At 46.2% G+C, this 23,070-nt stretch overlaps 2 protein-coding genes across 7 annotated transcripts in view; both read left to right on the top strand.

The window, feature by feature from the left end:
• HMGXB4 (HMG-box containing 4) overlaps positions 1-10,660 on the top strand; it is a 30,985-nt gene extending 20,325 nt beyond the window's left edge. For 4 of the 6 annotated variants that reach the window (XM_011232769.3, XM_034643636.1, XM_034643633.1 and 1 more), the window contains 5 exons: positions 774-838; positions 1,807-1,912; positions 2,354-2,523; positions 7,676-7,798; positions 8,293-10,660. In XM_011232769.3, coding sequence (XP_011231071.1) covers positions 774-838; positions 1,807-1,912; positions 2,354-2,523; positions 7,676-7,798; positions 8,293-8,337 — 509 coding nt within the window. In that variant the 3' untranslated portion in view covers positions 8,338-10,660. The remainder of the gene's footprint in view (positions 1-773; positions 839-1,806; positions 1,913-2,353; positions 2,524-7,675; positions 7,799-8,292) is intronic. The other 2 variants (XR_004620691.1, XM_034643634.1) reach the window with 2 other exon arrangements.
• A 3,775-nt stretch (positions 10,661-14,435) lies between these two features.
• Positions 14,436-23,070, top strand: part of TOM1 (target of myb1 membrane trafficking protein) — a 31,279-nt gene continuing 22,644 nt past the window's right edge. The window contains exons 1-2 of the mRNA XM_034643684.1: positions 14,436-14,568; positions 18,751-18,918. Coding sequence (XP_034499575.1) covers positions 18,858-18,918 — 61 coding nt within the window. The 5' untranslated portion in view covers positions 14,436-14,568; positions 18,751-18,857. The remainder of the gene's footprint in view (positions 14,569-18,750; positions 18,919-23,070) is intronic.

The following is a 23,070-nucleotide window of genomic DNA, read 5'->3' on the forward strand; positions in this document are numbered from 1 at the left end:
TCAATGTTCTGAAGCACCGTACGTAAATCCTAGTTGTTTGTCTGCAAGATCCTACAGCTGACCTCTCCCTTAATCTGGCCCTTGGGTGTGAGTTATGGCGGGAGGACTTACACTGCTCATATTTGTCTCTGTGTCAGAAGTTAGTGAGGTGAGAAGAACACTCCACCACAGACCTTGACAAGTCACTTCACCTCTACAGATCTCATTTGCCTAATGCTTACAATAACTTCCCAACCCGCCCGTCAAGGTTGTTGTGAGACACACGTGAAGTACCGTAAAAGATCCGAGTGCTTGATAAGGCATGACCTTGCCGTACAAATGCAAGGGCAACGTTCCGCATCTAGAGCCCTGCTTCTGGGCTGCTCGAGGGAAATTCTTTGGTTCTGTGCTCTTGAAACTTGCTAAAAATCTAACAGCTTTTATCAGATTCTATAGAAAGTGTTTTCTTTAACCTAAGTGGATAAGCTCTGTAAAATGATATCGAGTTAAAAGACACCAGATGCTTAAGGGATAAGATGCTTAAGGGATAAATCCCTGGGGAATAGATGTGTGAGAATTTGAGCCTGTCTCATGACCACCAAAATAGCCCCTTCCCTCCCTAGAGAAAAGAATCAAGAAAAATGATGGGGTTTTAGTTTGGTTTTCTGAAAGAACCTTGTGCTATTTAAATTTGAGCTGGAAAATCCTTTTTCTATTTTTTGCTCTTACCAATCTTCCGTTTGGCTTATAGTCAAACCTTTACTGTGTTATGTTTTTTTACTCTTTCATGCCAGATTTTGGGGAACTTAGTAAAAAACTGGCTGAGGTGTGGAAGCAATTGCCAGAAAAGGACAAACTGGTAAGTACACTTCCTTACAAACACAGTTTTCATTGCTTTATGCCTTCCAAAATGTGTCGTTCTCCTGTAGCCCATCCAGCCAACAGTGAAAGCAGTGAAAAAAAAAAAAATAACAAATCAATAAAAAATGGTTTGGCAGAGGGCGTTAACACTGGCTGGTGCCAGTTTACTCTAGTGGGGATTCAGCTGCAGGAAGGCTGTCTTCTCTACCCTCACCTCGTTGTTTTCCGACAACCTTACATTTGAGCCAAAAGATGACCTAACTTAGGCAGTGTTTAAGGGTCAAAAGAGAATCTCAGATCAGCCCTTTCCCACAAATAGCCACTGGAGAGGGCAGATCTGAGAACAGAGGAAGGTCGCCTGCCTCCTGGTTACTGCCTATGATAAAAATATGGCCTGTGCTCACTGAGTAAGGTTGCAGGTCGTCGTCCTCATGGGCCTTTACCAAATAATGCACCCCTCTATCGAGAAGCCAGGAAGACTATGGTAACTAGTTCTGTCGGAATCATTCCCAGTCACCCTCCAGCCAGGTGATGTAAAGGTGGTCTGGGAATTCATTTGGGTCACCCAGGTTAGGTTATCTTTTGTTCCCGTTTTCCATGTCATTGTCATCCTGAGATTGGCGTGGCCAACGAGCAGGTCAAAAGAACTGTTTGAACCCCACGGACAGCATACTGAGCCACATGTTTACCCCACGATTTTACATTTCGACCTGCGAGTGATCTCAAAATCCATGCCGAGACCTGCCCATTAGCACAGAGGAACGTGTAGAGTCCTCCACTAAGATATCACGGTAGTCAGCGTTTCAGGCCTGTTCAGTAGCCTTCAGCTTCAGAATTGCCGTTCAGCCGCTGCCCACCCCGCTCCAGGCTTCCCTTTCTTTCCTTCACTCTCCTCTCCCATAACTACTTTCCCTTTTATATCTTGTCATTTCATTTATAATTTATTTGGCCCTGATCTGACTGCAGATTTGGAAGCAAAAAGCTCAGTATCTGCAACACAAACAGAACAAAGCAGAAGCTACAACTGTGAAAAGAAAAGCGTCCTGCTCAGAAGTTCCCGTGAAAGTGAAAGGTAGTGACTGACCCTCTCTTCCCTGGAGCGTTGTGAATCTTGCTTCCTTACTCGGAATCGGGAGAGCAGCCTGTATCAGAAGCAGATCTTGATACCCAGATGTTACTACCAAATATTACAGGTTGCAAAAAAAATTTAGAAAATGTAAATCAGAAGTCAGCAAACTTTTTCTGTAAAGGGCCAGAGTGAACACTTGAGGTCTCGTGGTCCATAGGCACTTTGTGTCATATTCTTTATTTTTTCTACAATCATTTTAAAATATAAAGCCATTCTTAGCCCACAGGCTATACAAAAACAAGTCATGGGCCAGATTTGGCCCACAGTTCATAGTTTTGCTAATGCCTGGTATAGCTCCTAAAAGGGGAAAAAGCAGGAAGAACATTTTTGTGCTGTTCCAGGCCACAGGCAAGCTTTATCTCTCTATTTCGTCTCTGTTCTCAGCTTCCTCTGCAGGAGTACTGTCACCCCAAAAGAAATCCCCGCCCACCACCATGCTGTTGCCAGCCTCTCCAGCCAAAGCCCCTGAGACAGAGCCCATTGATGTCGCTGCTCATCTACAGCTGCTGGGAGAGTCCCTAAGCCTCATCGGGCACCGCCTGCAGGAAACTGAGGTGAGTGTGACTGTCAGCGTGCGTGTTTCTGATAGGATGTAAAGCCGTTTACTCCTTCCACGTGCATCCATTGAGCAACTACTGCTAGGTTATACCAGGTGCTCAGGAGACAGTGACAAAGAAGATATATGCTAGTATACATACCTTGAGATTTGGAATCTTCCTCCTGGCTCTTACACCATCCTATTGAACAATGGCTTTTTTTCAATCTCCTGTAACTTTTTTTTCCCAGTTTTTATTGAGATACAATCGACATATGATCCTGTAACTCATTTTGGTTTTTTTTTAAATGCAATGGGAAAAATGAATACAAATCCCATGGAAGTTTTAATCATTTGTCCTTCTAAGACAGTTTGAATTTTTCTGCACGTTTCCAGTAAGGTCTTGGATAGACAGAGTAAACTGTATAGGGGATTAAGAGTGCCTCTGCTTCTTTGAAAATGGGTGGGTAGCAAGGGGCACCTGGGTGGCACAGCACCTGACTGTTGGTTTTGGTTCGGGTCGTGATCTCAGGGTCGTGAAATCGAGCCCCACGTCGGGCTCCATACTGAGCGCAGATTTTGCTTAAAACTTTCTCTCCTTTTCCCTCTGCCCCTCTCCCCGCCCCCTCACCCATATGCTCTCTCTTACACTCTCTAAAATAAATAAATCTTAAAAAAAGAAAAGAAAATAGGTAGCAAATAGGGAAATTGAGGTTCTCAAGCTCTTCATTACTCCACGTTGAATTACACACCAGTGTGTGCCCTAGGGAGATCTTTGTCCTTTTAAGCTTCAATTTCAAAATCACTTAACCTGCAAAGCTGTCATGTTCCATTTCTATTACCGTACTCAGTTTCTAATCATATTGCCCCCTTGGCTAACTCAGTAGTGTAGTATTTCAGTTTTCCACTGGGTCCTAATAGGACATTCCAGCAAGGAAATCAGTCTCAGCTACAAAAGCCATTTCTAAGCTGAGAAATCAGTGTAGGAATATAAAACTATTCACTTGCTTCTCTGTGGAAGTCAAATTATTATTCAACAAATAAAATGCCAAAGACCACAAAAGATGAAGGTTATCCAAGTTTTTTGGTTAATTTCAATAATTTAGCAGATTTCAAAACAGCTAGGGTTTTTTCATGTAGACTCAGACATTTAAATAGATATAGATATTTCCAGAGTAGAATATTCTGGGATCCTTATTTATTTTTCATATTTAATGATTCTTAGTTTCCTAAAAAGGTAGAGGTAAAAATGATTTGTTTTATGCCCCTTCCATATTCCACTTCCCCTGATATTTCCATTTAGTTTACTAAATATTTGTTGACTACCTAGACATTATTCCAAAACTTGGGGAAGTAGAAAATCTGACTCTCCTCCTCATGGTTTCCTGATGGTATCATTGGGAAACTTAGAGTCTCATTGCAAAGGTAAAGTATGTACGTAATCAGCAATTAAAACAAGCCAGTCCTATGAGCAGCTGCTTGGAGAGTTACACACACGTGACCAGAAAAGAGAAGGACTTTACACGGGTTTTCCAGCCACTTTATTTTATGTAACAAATGGTCTTATCAAGATCTACTTCACACACCATGAAGTTCACCTTTTCAAACTGTAGGATTTAGTGGTTTTCAGTATATTCACAGAATCATGGCCCCATAGGTACCTAATTCCAGAGCATTTTTGTTATTCCCGAAAGAAACTCCACACCCATTAGCAGTAGTTCCCCATCCCCCTGCAGTCTGCTTTTTCCCAGACTTCAGTTACTTGCGTGTATCCTCACAATTTTGCAATTTCCTTGCACCACTCACACTGTTATTTACCTTATATTTTTATTTGAATAAGTCTATCCATGCTTTCACAATGATATCCTTGATATCACAAGTCTGATATTATAATTTTTTTCTAATATAGTACATCACGATTGATATGTCAGAATAATTAATTTTCACCTATATGCCACCTGAAATACATACTGTGCTTTAAGGAACATTGATATCTACAAGTCACTCATTTATAGTTTGGATACCAGGAGCCTAATAAAATGAAGTGACTATTCCAAGTTGACACACTGTGGCAGAGCCCAGCATGCGTTGCTCCTAACCCTATCTCCCTCTTACTCTGTGCTCACTGATGCAGCGAGAGTAGCTAAAGAACAAAGACAGGGGGAGTCAGGAGAGGTTTTGTCAAAGGGAGGTGCTCTTCCAACAGGGCCTGAAAGGATCTGGAGGGTTTTGTCTCGTGGAGACTTTGGAGAGAGACCACAAAACCAGAAAATGGTGCACATCTCTGTTTCTCGACCTTGTAGTCTTCTGCAGAGATGGATGAGAGGAGCCCCAATGGGGCCATAGACCCTCACTTCCACTTTAACCAGATCTTCTAGCTGTTTCACATATTGGGATTCTCTATCAGGGCTTCTTTTAAGTTTTTTTTTAAGTTCCAGTTAGTTGGGGCACCTGGGTGGCTCAGTCGGTTAAGCGTCTGCCTTCAGCTCAGGTCATGACCCGGGGTCCTGGGATCAAGCCCCACATCTGGCTCCTTGCTCAGCGGGCAGCCTGCTTCTCCCTCTGCCTGTCACTCCCCCTGCTTGTGCTCTCTCTCTTTCTCTCTGACAAATAAATAAATAAAATCTGTTTTAAAAAATTTTAAATTAAAAAAATTAATGCAGTTAGTTAACACACTGTGTAATATTAGTTTCAGGTGTACAGTACAGTGATTCAACACTTCATACTCACCTTGTGCTCATCACAACAAATGCACTTCTGAACCCCCATCACCTATTTTACCCATCCCCCTGCCCACCTCCCTTTTGGTAACCATCAGTTCTCTATAGTTAAGAGTCTGTTTCTTGATTTGTCTCTCTCTCTCTCTCTTTTTTTTTTTTTTTAAAGGATTTCATTTATTTGAGAGAGCACGAGCAGGAGGGGCAAGGGAGAGGGAGAGAGAATCTCAAGCAGACTCCACACTGAGTGCAGTGCCCCGACATGGGGCTTGACCTCAGAACCCCGAGATCTCAACCTGAGCCAAAACCAAGAGTTGGACGTTCAACCACCTGAGCCACCCAGGCACCCCATCTCTCTCTTTTTGTTTTCCCATTCCTCATTTGTTTCGTTTCTTCCACATTAGGTTTTATTTGAAAAAAGGGTTTTACTGCTAAAATGATAAAAATCTAGAATATCCAACATGTAAGGTGGAAGAAGGCTAAAAATTAAGGCCGTAGCCCAAATTACAAAAGGACTTGGATGCTCTCAAACGTTTATACTCTGCTGTGGAAGAACTGCAGGGATTTTTTTTTTTTTTTTTTGAGTAGGGAGGGATGTGATCAGAGCTTGCATTTGGTTTTCTCTGGAAATATCTTCTGTTTCAGATTGGGAGTGAAAAGAGACCAGAATTGGGGAGAAGTTATATAACAGTAATGCAGTCCAGAAATGACAAAGATTTGAATTAATTCAACAAATATTTATTGAGGACTTACTGTGTGCAGAACACCAGTAGTTCTTGAGAGGATATAAAAAGGAATAGGACATGATTCCTGCCCTCGAGTTGCTTATAATTCATTAGGAGAGTCAGACATAAAATATTAGCTATAATTAACTATAGGGCAAAAGTAATGGAATAATATTATTAATTGCTAACTGGCTGACTGCTTCCTCAGCCAGCTTTGGTTCAGGTGCCTCTTGTGGATTCTTTCCTGTAATTCACACGCAGCTTTATAGGGCAGAATTTGTGTTCCCCCTCTTTTACAGAAATAAAAGCAGACTTAGGCTAAGTAACTTACTCTGGAGTTCAGCTCCAAATGCTAAAACAGAGGCTTGAATTTGGTGACGCAGTCTCGAGGTCCATGCTAATCTTAACCCCTTGCTGCACAGCCTCCCTTGGGAGGAGGAGAGGCGAGCCTTCTTAGGACAGGGGTAAGGAAAAGTCCGCTGTGGCAAGGCCTTGAAACCGGACAGTCGTGAGAGTGGTGGTGACTTCAGCAGAGAAGGGATTGTAGGAGGAGAGGAGGTGATTTCTCTTTAGAGCATGTTGAGATCTGGAAACACAGTAGGAGACCTACCAGGCAGCCAGAAATGCAGTTTGGGAGAGGAAGATGTTGGTTATAATAATAATAACTTCTGATGCTTTTTGAGCACTTACCATGTAACTTGGACCATCCCAAGTACCTTATACCTTTTCTTTCCCTTAATCGCCTCTGCGTAGGCTCGTTTACAGCACAGCATAGGAAGCATCTTGCCCCAGGACGGAAGCAGTGAGTGGGGGACCCAGCAGTCCTGAGCCCAGAGCTCATTCTCCGAAGGACTCTGCTGTCTCCCTAGATGGCATAGTCCCATAGTGCTTCTAGGTAAAGCAGATGATACCAGAGCTGGGCAGGCGCACTGGCAGCAAGCAGTCTTATTTCTTATCTATTTGAATCACAGAGAGAGAGAGAGACATTATGAATTGTGCAAGATGTTAAAATTTGAAATTAACTCAATTCACTTCTTTCTGAGAGTGAACAGTTCGACCCAGAAAAGTGGTATCGTCACCTATCAAAAAGCCACATAGGTGGAGAAGTACACGTATGTGTGTGTCACATGTTAGTGTGTAGGGCTGTAGAACTCTCATAGTTATCGCATTTGAGCTATATTCGTGGAGTTCATAAGAAACTGCACACATGGGGGCGCCTAGGTGGCACAGTGGTTAAGCATCTGCCTTCGGCCCAGGGCGTGATCCTGGCGTTCTGGGATCGAGCCCCACGTCAGGCTCCTCCGCTATGAGCCTGCTTCTTCCTCTCCCACTCCCCCTGCTTGTGTTCCCTCTCTCGCTGGCTGTCTCTATCTCTGTCAAATAAATAAATAAAATCTTTAAAAAAAAAAAAAAGAAACTGCACACATGACCTCCACAAGACTTCCCAGGAGCTCTCCAGAGTAGGTTAGTCTAAGTGACTGACCTTAGGTCGCACAGAGGGTAAGGAGGGTTAGGAATACAGAAAAGGAACCTGGGAACGTATTGTAAAAGTTTTCTTTTTAAACAACTTACAGAGTTATCAAAGCAGATACCTTCCATTTCTGCTGCAAGTTGCAGAAAACTGGCAAGACTTAAAAGAACAATGTGAGGAAAGCAACCAGAACATGGAGGGAGCATCAGGAGTGGGACCCGAGTTACAACCTGCTCTCCCTTACTGCTCTCCTTTCAGGGCATGGTGGCTGTGTCTGGCAGCTTGTCAGTGCTTCTGGATTCCATTATCTGTGCGCTTGGCCCGTTGGCGTGTCTGACCACACAACTGCCTGAACTGAACGGCTGCCCCAAACAGGTCTTGGTGAGTTTTCCTTGGATTTTTTCAGCCAGAGCCCTCAGGAGCCACAGAGGTCCTGCCTTAATGAGCTCTATCGGGCACAGGCTCGTAAGGCTTTCTGGCAGATGGTGCTCGCTCTGTCTGTTGGCCCACAAACGTGGTGCCGTATTGCTGAGCCCAGGCCATGCCTTCAGTGCTGCTAGAAAACGTGCCATTTCCCTAAGCAGTCCTTTGGAGGGAAGCCTTCTAGCCCTTGAAGGGCTGCAACTCCTCATTGCCTATTTGCTCTTCTACAAACAAAGAAAGTACCGGAGTCTTCTTCCTCTTCTCCACGAGGACTCATGGGAAGAGCCAGCAGAGAAGCTCCTAGCGGAGCAGACAGCAGGGCGCCCACTTCGCACTCACGCTTTCTCTAACTCTCGGTTTCCCTTCTCATCTCTCTCCTCTGAACAAAGAAATAGGTCTCAGGGAACTAAGGTAAAGTACTCTTTAGCTGAACCTTTTCCCTTGTTTTGCAGTCAAACACACTAGACAACATTGCTTACATCATGCCTGGACTGTGACAGCGAGGAGTCCCAGGACAGAGACCTTATCCTCTCCCATTGCTGGTTTGTGTATATATGACTGTTCCAGATCCCTTCACTGGCCTCCGGGTGTAGGTTTTAAATTTTTATATATATACATATATATATATATATATATAATGTACAATATATACATAGGACTGTAACTACTTTGCTTTTAATAATTTTATGAAATGGCAAAGGTTTAGCCAAGAAGAAAGCTTGGCATGAATATGGGCTTGGGATTCTTTTTTCCTCTGTGGTGGATAAATCTGCCTTAAAAATCAGTGTAACTTGGGGGCTGGGGGCTTGTTCTGGGTGCCAAGGGCATCTCTTTATGGACAGCTAAAATGTGATTTTTTTCCAAACTCAGTTGTACCTCCAGACCCATCACTGACCATTTGCCTTACCTGTCTTACAGTTGGAAATGTAATAGGAAAGATTATGGGAAGATGCCAGTTGACTGAACGTACAAAGCCTTTCAACTTGAAGTGACCTAGGTAGGAAGTGATGAAATCGTTCCCATCTTACAGTTACTGCAGTGGCTTAGGTGAACTTCGTAGGGGGTTCATTCCAATTCCTGCCATACAGGTGTCCGTGTCTCAAAATTTCTTGTAATCATTGGTACCATTAGCAGCCTCAGTAGGGGCCAAGGACTTACGGGAGCCCCAGCAGTATAAAACACCTTGGAGAGGGTAAAGTTGTTACTACACAAGTTGAATTGCGTATATTGTGAGCTGACCCAGAATATTCCATCTGCAGAACTAATTGCTGATATCTTCCATCGGCAGCATTAGCTTAGTCACTGAGTCCTCACAGGTTTTGCTGCTTCGTTGCTTGATGGTTGGGGAAGATGAACTTTGCCCAGCATGATTCTTGGATTCATCCTGTTGGCTCCCCTGGTGGGCAGATAGATACCCAGTGTTCTGCATTCCACACATAAGTGAATTGCAAAAAAAGTACTCGATTCTCATGTAGGTTTATTTATGTGCGCGTGTGAATGTGTTTTAATTATGTGTATTTAACTCTTTAAAATCTCTTAGATTTTAATTTATCCTGTAAATTTCTGTATATATAATTTAATAACAAAAGCCTCCACCAGCAACAGCATGTGGAAGATACAGATTTGTCATTTCTTCCCTCCTTCTTTCCTCTGGTCTCTGAAAACTCCAAATCATCTACATTTTAAGGTGTCGTGCCTCAAAAAGGAATCATTATGTCGGGATTCTAATTGTTTATAATTCAATAATGTCAAGAAAGCAAAATTAAAAGGAATGTTACCATTCCCAGCTGCCCACTTTTCCAAAGAACCAGACTTTTGCTTCCCAGTTCCAAAGAAGACAGTTGAGCACTTCAGGGTTGTTTTTCAATCTGGTATGAGATTCCCTGCCAAAACCAAGCTCCGGGGTAACTGTGCTTTCCTCCCCTGGCCTAGACGGAGCACCACAGCATCAAAGTAGATCTTTGAGGACCGTGCAGCCAGCCTGCATCTGACTTAATCCCTTCCCTTCTCCCCACCAGTGTGGTCAAGGGGCTTTGTTTCCTGATGGTACTCTGGCTGCTGATCGGCCCTCAGCTCAGAGCAGTTGTGAAGTTTAATTGGGGAAACAAGGAAACGGGTATGTTTGGGAACCAAAATCAAGAAGAGCAGAAATCTGGGTTTGATTTCGTGTGTTAGACCCTGTGCTACGCCTCATCTGTAACCATGGAAGTTTACTGTTTGACACAGGGTCTATCAACGAGGGGCCTTGAAGACATGGATTAGTGCGGAAGAAGTCAGTCCTCCCCTTGTCATTTGTGCACATTAATGAAATCCTGATGAGGACCTGCTTTTTGTTTGTTTGTTTTCCTTTAAAACCCAACCCTGTTGTATTTGTATTTAAATTTGTACACATTTGTATAATAATCTGTACCTTGTGGTATTTGGTACTACTAGAGGAAAAACTTTGGATTCAGACCTTCTTGCAGTTTTTATATCATTGTTTTATTTTGTTTTTTAAATAAATTCTAGCGGTTTGATCCAAATCCCATTACAGTTGTATAAAGAAATAAAATTTTGTACTTATATTATTAAAAATCACATTTTTAATATTTGTAGTCCGGTCTCCGGTATCTTTTCCCTGTTGCTGACCAAGTTGCTATGAAATTCTAAAACCTGTCATTTTCTACCTATATCCCACCATGATTTTCTTAAAACGAAAATCTGTCTGGAATAGAGGCCAAGTTTCCGATCTTAGCCATTTTCCTAACATACATCTTGCTCTGTCTCTACTAACTTTTACATGGTAGAGTCTAGTGTTCTCTCTCTTGCAAACTAAATGAAGTTGTATATACACCACAATGTTGGCCTAACACAAGAAAATAGCAGTCGTGTATTAAGGGTCACATCTGAACCATGTGTTTAGACATGATACATTTCATGCTGTTTCAGTCCTGTCCTGACTAAATGAGTGATGTTGGGTAGGTCACTTGGTCTTTATGGGCGTCTGAAGTCCCACCAGTAAAATAGTGTTACGGTCGCTCCCACCTCCAGATCTACAGCTGGCCAGCCTAACATGAGTGTCTGGTAACACTGAACATTAAATATATGGAGATCTGACCTCTCAAGGTAAAAATTTCAATGCAAACCCGATATTCACTCAATGGGAAGGCTGACCTTTTGAGGCTACAAGAAAGAGACCAAGGCTGCTGAGTGACTAGGAAAAAGGGATTTGCATGTTTTCTCTCGCTTAATCCTCACACAAGCCTATGAGTGTTACCCCCTTTACAAATGAGACAAATGCAGAAAAGTGCTCTTCCTCGGGTCACACAGCTAGTAAATGGCAAAGCCAGAAGCAGCACACCAGCACAGCTGACCCAGGGCCTAGGCTCTCTTCTGCCCCAAACCACTTTCACAGTGGGATCACATATGGAATCTATCCGAATCTTTCTCTGTTATCTATAGTCCTGAGCAAATAAGATCATAGGAAGACTATCCAGGGCTTTTCCATTGTTCAAATGTCTGCTTGTCCTGGCTGGCTTTTACTAAATGGGCCTCTTTTTTTTTTTTTTCTTGTAAGATTTTATTTATTTATTGGACAGAGAGACACAGTGAGAGAGGGAACACCAGGAGGGGGAGCGGGAGGGAGAAGCAGGCTTCCCACTGAGCAGGGAGCCTGATGTGAGGCTCCATCCCAGGACCCCAGGATCATGACCTGAGCTGAAGGCAGACGCTTAACGACTGGGCCACCCAGGTGCCCCACGGGCCTCACTTTTCTTGTCATACTATTGTCTTTCAACTTTGGAGGCAGAGGATCTTGACTTTTGTCTACAAGGACTTGAAGGATATAATAGATTATATTCCATTTATGTAATATGTCACTTTTAGAAACATATCTACCCTCAAGAAGGCATTTGATATCAATATTACTAAAATACTTAAAAAATTAAAACATGTTTACTAAATGAGTTTGTTCCTTGTTAACGAACACTTTTTTTTTTAAGATTTTATTTATTTATTTGACAGGCAGCCAGCGAGGCNCTAAAATACTTAAAAAATTAAAACATGTTTACTAAATGAGTTTGTTCCTTGTTAACGAACACTTTTTTTTTTTAAGATTTTATTTATTTATTTGACAGGCAGCCAGCGAGCGAGGGAACACAGCAGGGGGAGTGGGAGAGGAAGAAGCAGGCTCCTAGCAGAGGAGCCTGATGTGGGGCTCGATCTCAGAACGCTGGGATCACGCCCTGAGCTGAAGGTAGATGCTTAACAACCGCGCCACCCAGGTGCCCCATGTTAACGAACACTTTTAACGAAAATAAAAAATGAAAAAATAGGCTCGGGACTCCTGGGTAGCTCAGTCGGTTAAGTATTTACCTTTGGCTCAGGTCATGATCCCAGGGTCCTGGGATCAAGTCCCGCATCGGACTCCCTGCTCGGCGGGGAGTCTGCTTCTCCCTTTCCCTCTGCCCTTATCCCGTGCTCGTGCTCTCTCTGTATCAAATAAATAAATAAAATCTTAAAAAAAAAAATTAGGCTCTATGCCCAACATGGAGTTTGAACTCAGGACCTGAGAACAAGAGTCACGTGCTCTACCAACTGAGTCAGCCAGGTGCCCCTTAGCAATCACTTTGTTTTGATCAGTTTGGTACTACACTTAGTGTTTGCCATTTACATTCCTATCGTGTTGACAAATCCACATATTTCCACTTCTAACTGAAGAGCTATATAGTATTCTGTTTGCATGAAGTTGATATGATTCCACTCCCTGTTTGGGAGTATGTGGATTGTTTCTGCTTTTTCCCATGAAGGATACAACTTGTGGCTGTTTTATTCTTCTCAATAAAGCCAAGATCTGCCCATTATCACTTTAAACCAGAGTGGTGCAAGGAAGCAAGAACCTTATTCAAGTAAATCACCACCAACATGAGCATGTTAAAGGTTGCTAATGGAAGAATCCAAAAGAAGTTTATGCTAAAATATCCTCCATACAAACGAGCAATATGCTTAATGAAAAACATGGAAAGTACCTGACATGGAAGTCATCTTAAATGTACATTCCCCCGTTTATAGTACAAATACCATTATTTGGTAGATTGATTTAAATTTTCAGGGGCACCTGGGTGGCTCAGTCAGTTAAGCATCTGACTTCAGGTCGTGATCTCAGGGTCCTGGGATCTAGCCCCGCTCGGCGGGGGGCTCTGCTTGTCCCGCTCCCTCTGCCCCTCCCCCCATTCGTGTTCTCTCTCTCAAATAAAATCTTCAAAAATAAATTTTCATATATCAGTCACTGTGCTAGACAATAGTGGTGAGCAAAGTAGACAGAATCCCAGCCCTCACGGAGTAGCTAGACTAGTGGGGAGAAGGGCATTTATGAATAGGTCTCATGAGCATTATTAAAACACTTCAAAGCACAGGAGCACATGACTTCCATAAAGTTCTTATATTGTACAGTAAAGCTATCAGCCCCTGTGGCTGCTCAAGTTAACATAAGGAAGTGATTAAGTTCTAATTTAGGTTCTCCATCATCCTAAACTTGTACAATTTGCTTGCCTTTCCAATTAAAAAATCACAATTACTGTGATCAATTAAATACTAAAACACCCTGCAGTAGCCCAGACTACCAAAGCAATGGTTATTGTGTCTTTTGGACTGCATATGATCAAAGGAAAAAAACATAATAGGTCAGATCTGATCTAATGTGTGGGTGAAATATCTAAAACATGGTACATAGGAAGGCTGAAGAAGATACTAGAATCCTAGAACTAGGAAAGGCCTTTGAGATTCTTAAAATTTTTAACTTGGGGTCTACTGCTGTACTTCAGGGACCCCAGAATTCCCTGAAGTTAAATTGTATGTCTGCCCTTTTCTCTTCCGAAATGTTGGTGGTTTTCTTCAAGTTCTCAAAGGAGCCTGTGACCTAAAAAAAAGAAAAAAGAAAGGTTATACAGTCCTTGATCTAATCCCAGCATCCGGAGAAAATGGAAGCTCGTTGTCTGAATCACACAGTAAATGGTAGAGATGGGTCCAGGCCCCACTTGTGACATCTGGGTGCTTTCTGCCACTCTGGCCTCAAGCCCATTCCTCGCTGCTGGTCACTGAGTTGGTTCTGTGTCAAGGGATAGCAATCCCCTGGTACTGGCCTCCAATCTGAGGTAAGCAAATCTGGGCGGCAAGCAGGGTGCATCTTGCAGCAGGGAGGCCTGGACATCAGATAGGAAGGGCTCTATCAGGGCAGGGAGACAACAGGCCAGAGATGCTGTCAACCCCAGCGATGGGGGCGGAGTCTAGTGAGGTCACTAGAGTGAGAACTGGTCTGAGCTTGCTGTGTAACCTTACCCAAGTCATTTCCCTCCCTGCTCTGAGACCCCGTTTGACAGAAGCTCCGAGCGTTAAGTCACCCCCTAAAAAAAACACTGAGGCGTGGGTTGGAGGGCCACGCCCCCCACATCAGCCCCAGCCCTACGCCGTGCGTGACGCCCGCAAACGCCGAGCGAGTGGCAGTGAGGTCATCGCCCTCCGCCTCTGGGCGCCCGACCTTTCACGTCAGGGGCGGGGCCTGTAGGCACGCTCGACTCCCTACGCCCCGCCTCCACGGACGTCCCCTCGCGGACCGCCCGGCGCGTCACGTGACGGGTCGGCGGCGCTGGCCGTTGCTGTCAGCTGATTCCCCGGTTTGGTGGCTGGGGCAGCCGCGGCGATGGACTTTCTCCTGGGGAACCCGTTCAGCTCTCCGGTGGGACAGCGCATTGGTGAGTCCCCGGAGCCCCGCCTAGCCCCGTCGCAGGGCCCCGCACCCGGCCTCAGTCCCCCGGGGTCCCTCCAGGTCCCAAGCCACCCTCTGGAGGGAGGTTGGGAGGGTAACGAGGCTGGCGTGTCTCTCCCCGACCTGGCCCCGCCCAGCCTCCCGCCTACCTTGATTGACTAAAGCCATGGTCCATTAGGAAGCCTCGGCTTGTGATGGATGCCTACGCTAGCCAATAGCTGAAGAGAGAGGGCGGGTCCGGGCGGCCGCGACTCAGCCAATCTGTGGCTGCTGGGGTCGTGAATCCAGGGAGAAAGTTTTGGGGGTGGAGGGGGCTGCGTGATTTTACCGTCTTTGGGCCCCTGGCCTATCTCCCTCGTCGCCTCCCCATCCCGGGTCGTGGCGCCTGGGCCCCCGCCTACTCCCTCCTGGCTCACCGGGCTCTCGGGACACGGATACCGGAGAAGGACTAGAAATCCATTCTCTCAGGACCAGGAGACCGGGGCTTGGCGTCTGGGCCGGCGACTTGCGGGGTCGAGGCCAGGCAGCCCTGCCGCGCCTGGGGCCCGGCCAGACGCTGGCGAGCCCGCCAGACCAGCAGCAGATCGACCGCACGGTCATAGACTCCCCGAGCTGGAAGTGATCTCAGGAACCACCTGATTCCGCCTCCCTCGTTTCTCCGTAGACGGGTGGACCAAGCACCCTGGCCGGAGGCACAGGCTTACTCAGAGCCCCGGTCTCCTGACTCTCCTGCCCCCTGTTGACGAGAGACTTACCAGCTCTGTGACGTTGCCTTCTCTCTGTTTCCTCACCTGTAATTAGGGGTGTATTAATGGTCCCTGATTCCGTGGGGTCGTTGTGAAGGTTCAGCTCGTTAATAATTGTGAAGTACTTAGAACTATGCCTGGCACATGGCCCTGCTATATAAAAGAAAGTGGTAATATTTATCCTCATGGAAATAGCTGGGCGGAGGGTTTCATAGGTAGTCCTTGCTGCGCACCAACACGGAGAAGAACCAGGGCCGCTGGCCCAAACAGCTAACACTTCCCCAGGGGCAGTCTGGATGTGCCTCCTCGCATTAGGAAACTGTGGCCAGTACTGTGAAATTCTTCCTTCATCCTCTTGATGGCCTGTAACATTCAGTCCGGACTGGGAAAATTGGACCTTTTAGACATTCTTTCCACTCTTACTGTCTTGGAGGCCAAACCTCGCTTAACTGTCAGCCCAGCTCTGCGATGTAATCGGCACTGTGGGTGTCTGTGGCTCTTCTGAGGTTTTGTAATCAAATTTGTCCAAGAGGGGGATGGAAGTCCAGGACTTATTTACAGCCAGAAAGCTTGTGGACCAGAGAGGGGAAGCTGCCCTCCGAGGAACACCCTCCTGACTCTCGGCCACACACACCCTGCAATGAGTCATTGTTTTGGAGCTGAAAAGAGAAAACGGATCTCCCCTCATCTTTATTTCTCCAACAATAGATACCACTGTTTTCATCACATGCCAGGTTTGAGACTTCTTACTTAAAAAAAAAAAATCTGACCTTCAAAGTGAGCCACATTTTCTGAACCTTTCTAGAAAAGCTCACCTGTTCTCTGGGCCTTACCTGGTCAAAGAAAACAGCTTCTCACCTTATCCTGAGGGTTGCCTGTCTGTCAAAAGAAATACTCTGCCCAGAGAGAATACTACTAAGTCATAATAGCTTAGAGCCCAAACCAAATTTTACTACTGGAAGAGTCCTTAGCCTGAAGGTCTTCTAAGTCTGGGTTCTTCTCAGAATTCCCTGGAAGACTTGTTAAACATAGATGGCTGGGCCCCCCTCCGAGAGTTTCTGACTCTGTGGGTCTGGAGTGAGCCCTAGAATATGCATTACAAACAAATTCTCAGGAGGTGCTACTGGATTGGAAACCACATGTTGAAAAGCTCCGTTCCAGCCCATCCCCTTCATTTTACACAGGCGGAGACTCTGACTCACCCAGGCCCCCAGAGAATTGGTATAGTGAAGCTGTGATGAACTCCCCAGAACCCATGAAATTTGAACCAAAGCTGAAGAGGCTCAAAAAGTAGAATTAAATGAAGAATAGCTGCCATTTGAGTAAATGCCTTCAGTATTCCTTCTGTTTCTTTTAGAGAAAGAGATGGAAGGACTGCTGATTGTGATTATTGATGACCTAGTAGTTCTGTAAACTATAGGATTCAAAGAATCTCCAGGCTGCCGACTTCATCCCCTTATTGCGACTAGGGCCCTGTAGAGTTGGCATCCTTGAGCACAGCAAGTTCCAGTGATGCTCATCAGGGGTGAGTGTCACTCCCCTCACAAAGCCCTCATCCTCCCACACAGCCAAGCACCTTTGTGTTTGCTGCTCCCTCTGCCTGGAGTGCCTGCTCCCGTGTCCATCAGTCAAAGCTCAGGCATTGTGCATTGTCACCTCCTCCCCAAGGCCTTCCCTGTCTCCTTTCCTGACCCCTTCAGATCCAGCCATTGCTTTTGTGCCCTTGCAGTTCTCCCACTCCTCAGGCTTCTTCACTCTCTGCCTTTGGGCTCTGAGCCTCCACTTCCTCCTGGGTGGCATGGTGGCTACAAGAGCATCCGCCTCTCGGGGTGGTGGTGAGAATGAAGCGAGCCCCCCGCCCTCGGCACCTGGCATGGTCCCTGGCCCAGAATAGGAGGGAAGAAAGGAGAAAAAGAAAGTAACATCTTGTGGGCAAATACCACGTGCCAGGGAACATGCCTGCTTATTAATACTCACGGTGACGCTGCAGGGTTTTGCTGTATTTTCCATTTCACCAAAAGTAAGTGTGAGAGAACGTATCATTTCACAGCTACTTGGGGTCAAGATTCAGACCCAGGTTTCTCTGGCTCAGAGCCCCTGTCCTCTCCTACCTCTCAGCATGCTGTATCTGGCTGCAGTGCCTGTTTGGAATTTACGTTAGTCCAGCCTTCCAAGATCCTCAGTTATTGCTGTACCCACAGATTAGCTTTGCTGGTTATGACATACACGTGAGTCCGTGCCCATTGCCAGGTCACTTAGCCTTATCCTTCAGTAGGAGAGCTTCCCAAGAGCAGCAGCCTATGGCTGAAAGGATTCCAGATCATTAGTACGAGGTGGTGTTGACACAACTCTCTCCTTGCAAGGATTTCAAAACCCTTTCCAGTATCCTCTGAGGACAGATCCTATGGGTTGTTTTATAGATAGATGTCAGAAGGCAACCCAAGAAGCCCACTGCCCATTTCTGACTGTCAGCTTACCCTGGTGCTTTGAGTCAGAGACCCAACTGACTCAGAAAGCATGCTGCACACAACAGACACTGTCTACATGGGCAGTCCCCAAGGACCAGCACCCCCCCAGTGCTTGGGCTGGAGGTGGTGCTAGCCGGACATGACAGGAGAGCTCCGAGCCTAAGGCCGAGCCCTGGGACGGACGGGAGAAGGGAAGAAGTCAGGCAGAGCTGCCCTTGGATCCACAAAGGCCAAGCCAGGGGAGCCACAGGAAGGAATCATAGAGGGGAGACCCCAGGTGTTAGTAGAGAGAACACCTCAGGCCTTCTGGAGGGCCATTTTGGGAGTGATGAGCTGGAAACCGAACTGGCCGCTCAAGTGATGTTGAGGGAACGCCAAGCTGGGAGGCAGGAGACCTGGGCCCAGCTCCAGTTCTGCTCCTAACTGTGGCACGTGCCCTCGCCGTTGCCCGTAGCCTCTCTGCAATGTGCTGCCATTCTGCCTCTACTTCCAGAGCACTGAGGAGGAACAGCCGAGGGCACGGATGAGGACAGGGAAGGATGGTCACCAGAGGGAAGAAAGGAACTAACAGCCTTGAGAGGGGTGGTAGAGCCGCTCCACAGACTTGGAGGGCAGAGAGTAACATAACCGGAGGGGAGCTCAGGGTCAGCACACACAGCCCTACCCCCCTGCATTGGTGTTGCTTACTCCCCAGGAGGATTCCCACAGTGGCTGCCAGGATCCACTAGACTAGGATTTGCAAACCTTCTGGAAGGGGCCAGAAAGTAAATGTTTACGGTTCTGTGGGCCTGTGGATTCTGTTGTGACCACTCAGCTCTGTCGTTACGGCATAAAAGCAGCATAGACCATGTTTAGGTGAATGTGTTCCAATCAGACTATTTGTGGGCACCAAAATGTGAATTTCATAATCATTTTCACATGTCATGAACTAATATTCTTTGGATTTGTTTTCAGCCATTTAAAAATGTGAAAACCATTCTTAGCTCGTGGGCCATACAGAAGCAGAGTTAACTGACACGTGCGTTCATAGTTCACTGACCTGGATCAGACCAGCCGGCCAGATGCAGAATGATGGAAGGCAGTGTTCCTCAGAGTGGGATCCCAGAGAACCCCACATCACAGGTGCCTCCCGAGTCCCAATCCCTCCTACTTCCCACAGTGTGCCCTGGGGGGCCCTCATGTCTTAAAGCTCTGGGTCCCTGATCTCTTAAGTGCTGGAGCCAGCTTAGAGCCCGAGTCTCTGTCTTGAAGACAATAGGAAATGATGTCTAGAAAGGACTTTGGCATAACTGGCTGCTTAGTGTGCGTGGTAAGGCATCCAGGATGAGCTCTTGAGTCACACCAGATGGTCTGAGTCCTGGTTCAGCCTCCACCAGCTTTGTTACCTGGGGCAAGTTATGTAACCTCCCTGTTCTTCAGTTTCACATCTGTAAAATAAGAATTTTTTACACGTATCACTTGGGGTTGCCGTTTTGCTGTGTTGGGAGGTTGCTGTGTTGGGAAGCGTGCAGCCCAGTGCCTGCCAGACAGTAAGTGTCCGTAGCTGTTGGCCGCTGCGATTTCTTTACTGGCTTTATCGTCGTTGCTGGGGCATAGTCTAAATTAGTGACAGAGCCGAGGTATCAACCCAGGGCCGTGGCTCTAATGCAGCCTCTGTGTTGGTCGTGCTGTCCCTGGGCAATGAGCAGTCACTGGCTGGTGGCAGCCACATTCATAGACAGGTCAGGTTTCGGGCTGTGGAGTGGATCCGATTCTTCCTTGGGAATTAAAGCCTTTGCCTGACCCTGCGGATAGAACTGGTGAATAGGTTTTGTTCCCTCACTGAGCTCAAAGAAATAAGAGTAAAGTGCCGGATTTCCGCTCTTCTGGTTTTAGAAACAAAACAAAACAAAACCTGCAGTGTCTTCTAATTAGCTTGGGGCCATCCGCAAGTGAGAAACAAGGACTCAGGACAAGTTAACTCTTTAACCTCCTCACCAAGGAGGTCTCTGTCTAAGCTAGCACTCTGCAGACTTCTGTCCGTCATGCACCATGTTTATGATTTATGTCTGCCCTGTGCCACCTTTCACTTTATTTTCATAGTGCTTTCCTTTTATTGGCTCACCGTTTTTAATATGACCTCATCCTGTGTAATTATATCCATGAAATCATGAAGGAATTCGTGTTTGTTTTTCTCTTCCACGTTAAAGTAAATATGCAACTCTCAAAATGTCCGAGTTTGCCTGTGAGCCTGCCTGATGTGACCCTGCCTAGCACCTTTTGGTCACTCTGATGACAACAGTCCCAGTAGGGTCAGAGCTTGGATCTTCCATCAAAAGATCTGTTGTCGGGGCGCCTGGGTGGCACAGCGGTTAAGCGTCTGCCTTCGGCTCAGGGCGTGATCCCGGCGTTATGGGATCGAGCCCCACATCAGGCTCCTTCGCTATGAGCCTGCTTCTTCCTCTCCCACTCCCTGCTTGTGTTCCCTCTCTTGCTGGCTGTCTCTATCTCTGTCGAATAAATAAATAAAATCTTTAAAAAAAAAAGATCTGTTGTCAGCAGCAGTTCTGCCCTCTCCTGGCCCTTCCTATGTCCCCCAGGCAAGTGACAAAACCTCTGAGAGACCCCTGCCTCCACAAACATGGGGAAGAACCCTGAAAAGCACTATGGACTATGGAGAGCCAAACCGCCATGTAAGATCCATGGCAAGGAGCTGGGCTTTGCTCCTGACGGGGAAGGTGGAGGAAGTGGAGGAGGGAAGGGAAGAGCCAGGAAGGAGGGTGAGAGGAGGAGAGAACAGAGCCCTCCAGACTTCATGAGGCTGAGACCCACAGAACCTAACAACAGACAGAGGTGTCCCCTGTTCAGCGGTATCTTGTTTGTGTTGATGCACTATAAACCCTGGGGTGGTTCACTTTATGTGTCAACTTGCCCAGGTCATGGTATCCACAGATATTTGGTCAAACATTATTCTAGGTGTTTCCGTAAAGGTATCTTTCAAATGAGATCAGTAGACTTTGAGTAAAGCAGATTATTCTCCATGTGTGGGTGGGCCTCGTCTAATTAAGTGACAGTTTTAATAGAAGAAAGGCTGGCCTCCCCAGATGAGGGAATTCTGTCAGCAGACAGCCTTTGGACTCAAGCTGCCTCTGTTCCCTGGGTGTCCAGTCTGCTGGCCTGCCCTACAGACTTTGAACTTGCCAAGCCTCCACACTCACAGGAGCCAATCCAGTAAAATAAATTTCTCTCAGAAGTAAAGAGAGATGAGAAAGAAGGACTGAGGGAGGGGAGAGGGTGTTATCAGTAAGTCTTTCACACTCACAAGTTGGAGGAGGGAAAAGAATGCTACAGGCCTGTTGGCCAGCCACGTCAAGCCTCTGCTTTCACGGCCTGGCTCCCTCTTACCCGGACAGTTTTACCAAACCCGCCTCCACATAACCAAAACTGTTCTTCAGTTAGCTGCTATAGTTAGCTACATCAACTTTAAAATTGTGGGTTGCAGAAGTAATGACTTCTGTAAGGTATTTCAGAGTTCCTCTTGTGGCCTGTGGTTACGGAATGGCAGGAGAGAGGGAGCCAGGGTTTTGAGGAAGGACGGCTCAGCAACTTAGGAAACTGGTAGAACTTTCCATGCTGGGTCTGGAGAGACTTGTTCATTTGGAGCATGGGCCTCGAGACAGTTTGCTGGCTGAGAAAAAATGGCTTCTGCATGTATGTGATTTAAAAATCTAATTTGTATGGGGCGCCTGGGTGGCTCAGTCGGTTACGTGTCCATCTCTTGATCTCAGCTCAGGTCTTGCTCTCAGGGTCATGAGTTCAAGCCGCATGTTGGGCTCCATGCTGGATGTGGAGCCTACTTTAAAAAAATAAAAATAAAAATCTATTTTGTGGAGTGCTTGAAGTTTTCAAACATTTTTTTACTGGTATTTTTGTAGTCGATAACATTTGTTTTCATGATCACTGTGTGCTAGGTAGGATACAGAGCACTGAAATGCATTCTCTGGTTTCCTCCTCACACGACCCTGGAAGGTCAGTGTTATCTTTAACCCCATTCTGCAGGGGAAAAACTGAGGTACAAAGAGTTTAAGGAATTCATTCAGGATGAGGGTGCCTGGCTGGCTTAGTTGGTGGAGCATGTGACGCTTGATCTTGGGGTCATGAGTTCAAGCCCCACATTTGGTGTAGAGTTTATTCAAATAAGTAAATAAATAAATAAATAAATACTTTTTTTAAGAAAGGGGAATTCATTCAGGGTCCCAGCCGGTGAGTGAGGACTTAAAGTGGGATTGTCTTTGTCCAGATCCCATCCTTCTAACTTTTTCACCTCGTTGCTTCCCCTTAGAATTGAAAGGAGGGTGCTGGGTTTCCTTTTGAGTGAAAATGTCTGGATCCGACTGGAATGATTTTGTTTGTAATGGCTCTTTCTATAGTTCTCTCCCATCCCTATCATTAGCATATTGGTTTCATCCCCATGCTTGTCCCTTCTCCCTGTGTGGCAGGAGGCACAGGCGAAGGAGCCTGCCGCCCTGCCTCTCGTATCAGGCGAGCAGAACCTTCCTCGGGAGCTGGCCAGACCTGCGTCACCTGGCCACTTCTAGCTGCAGGGGAGATTAGAAAAGCTAAGTGCTGTGGCCAGTGGAGAGTGAGTGCTTTTCACAAGGACAAATTTTGTGGGAGTCAGCTCCACAAGGTGGAAGTCATAAATATCTAACGTAGTCACAGAATGTGTTCATGCGAATACAGCATCCAGTGTGGGCAGGTGAGTGGGCTCCCATGCTGCATTTCCAGAAGGACTGCTGGGCTGGCCTGCACCCTGACGGGATCAGTCCGAATGGCAAGGCTCTAGAGATCACGTCTAGGGTGGCATGGTCACAGGAACTGAGGACGTTAGTGTAGAGGACAGATTAAGGGGGGACATGGTACTTTTTAAAAATATTCAAAGGAGGTGCGCCTGCGTGGCTCAAGTCAGTTAAGCCGCCGGCTCTTGATTTGGCTCAGGTTGTGATCTCGGTGTGGTAAGATGGAGCCCCATGTTGGGCTCCTCAGAGTTTGCTGGAAATTCTCCCTCTCCTTCCCTCTGCCCCTTCCCCTGCTCAAGCACACACGAGCTCGTGCTCTCACTCGCTCTCTCTCTCTCTCAAACAAATACATAAATCTTTAAGAAAAATGCTCAAAAGACTGCCAATTGGGAGGAAGATTAGGATTCCACACAGTAGCTACTAAGGGATCAATGGAGGCTGAAGGGTAGGAGTTTCATTTAAATTAAAGTGTTAGAAAGGTTTCTTATCCTGGTGT

This window comes from Ailuropoda melanoleuca, chromosome 15 (assembly GCF_002007445.2).
Source record: "Ailuropoda melanoleuca isolate Jingjing chromosome 15, ASM200744v2, whole genome shotgun sequence".
Classification (NCBI taxonomy): domain Eukaryota; kingdom Metazoa; phylum Chordata; class Mammalia; order Carnivora; family Ursidae; genus Ailuropoda; species Ailuropoda melanoleuca.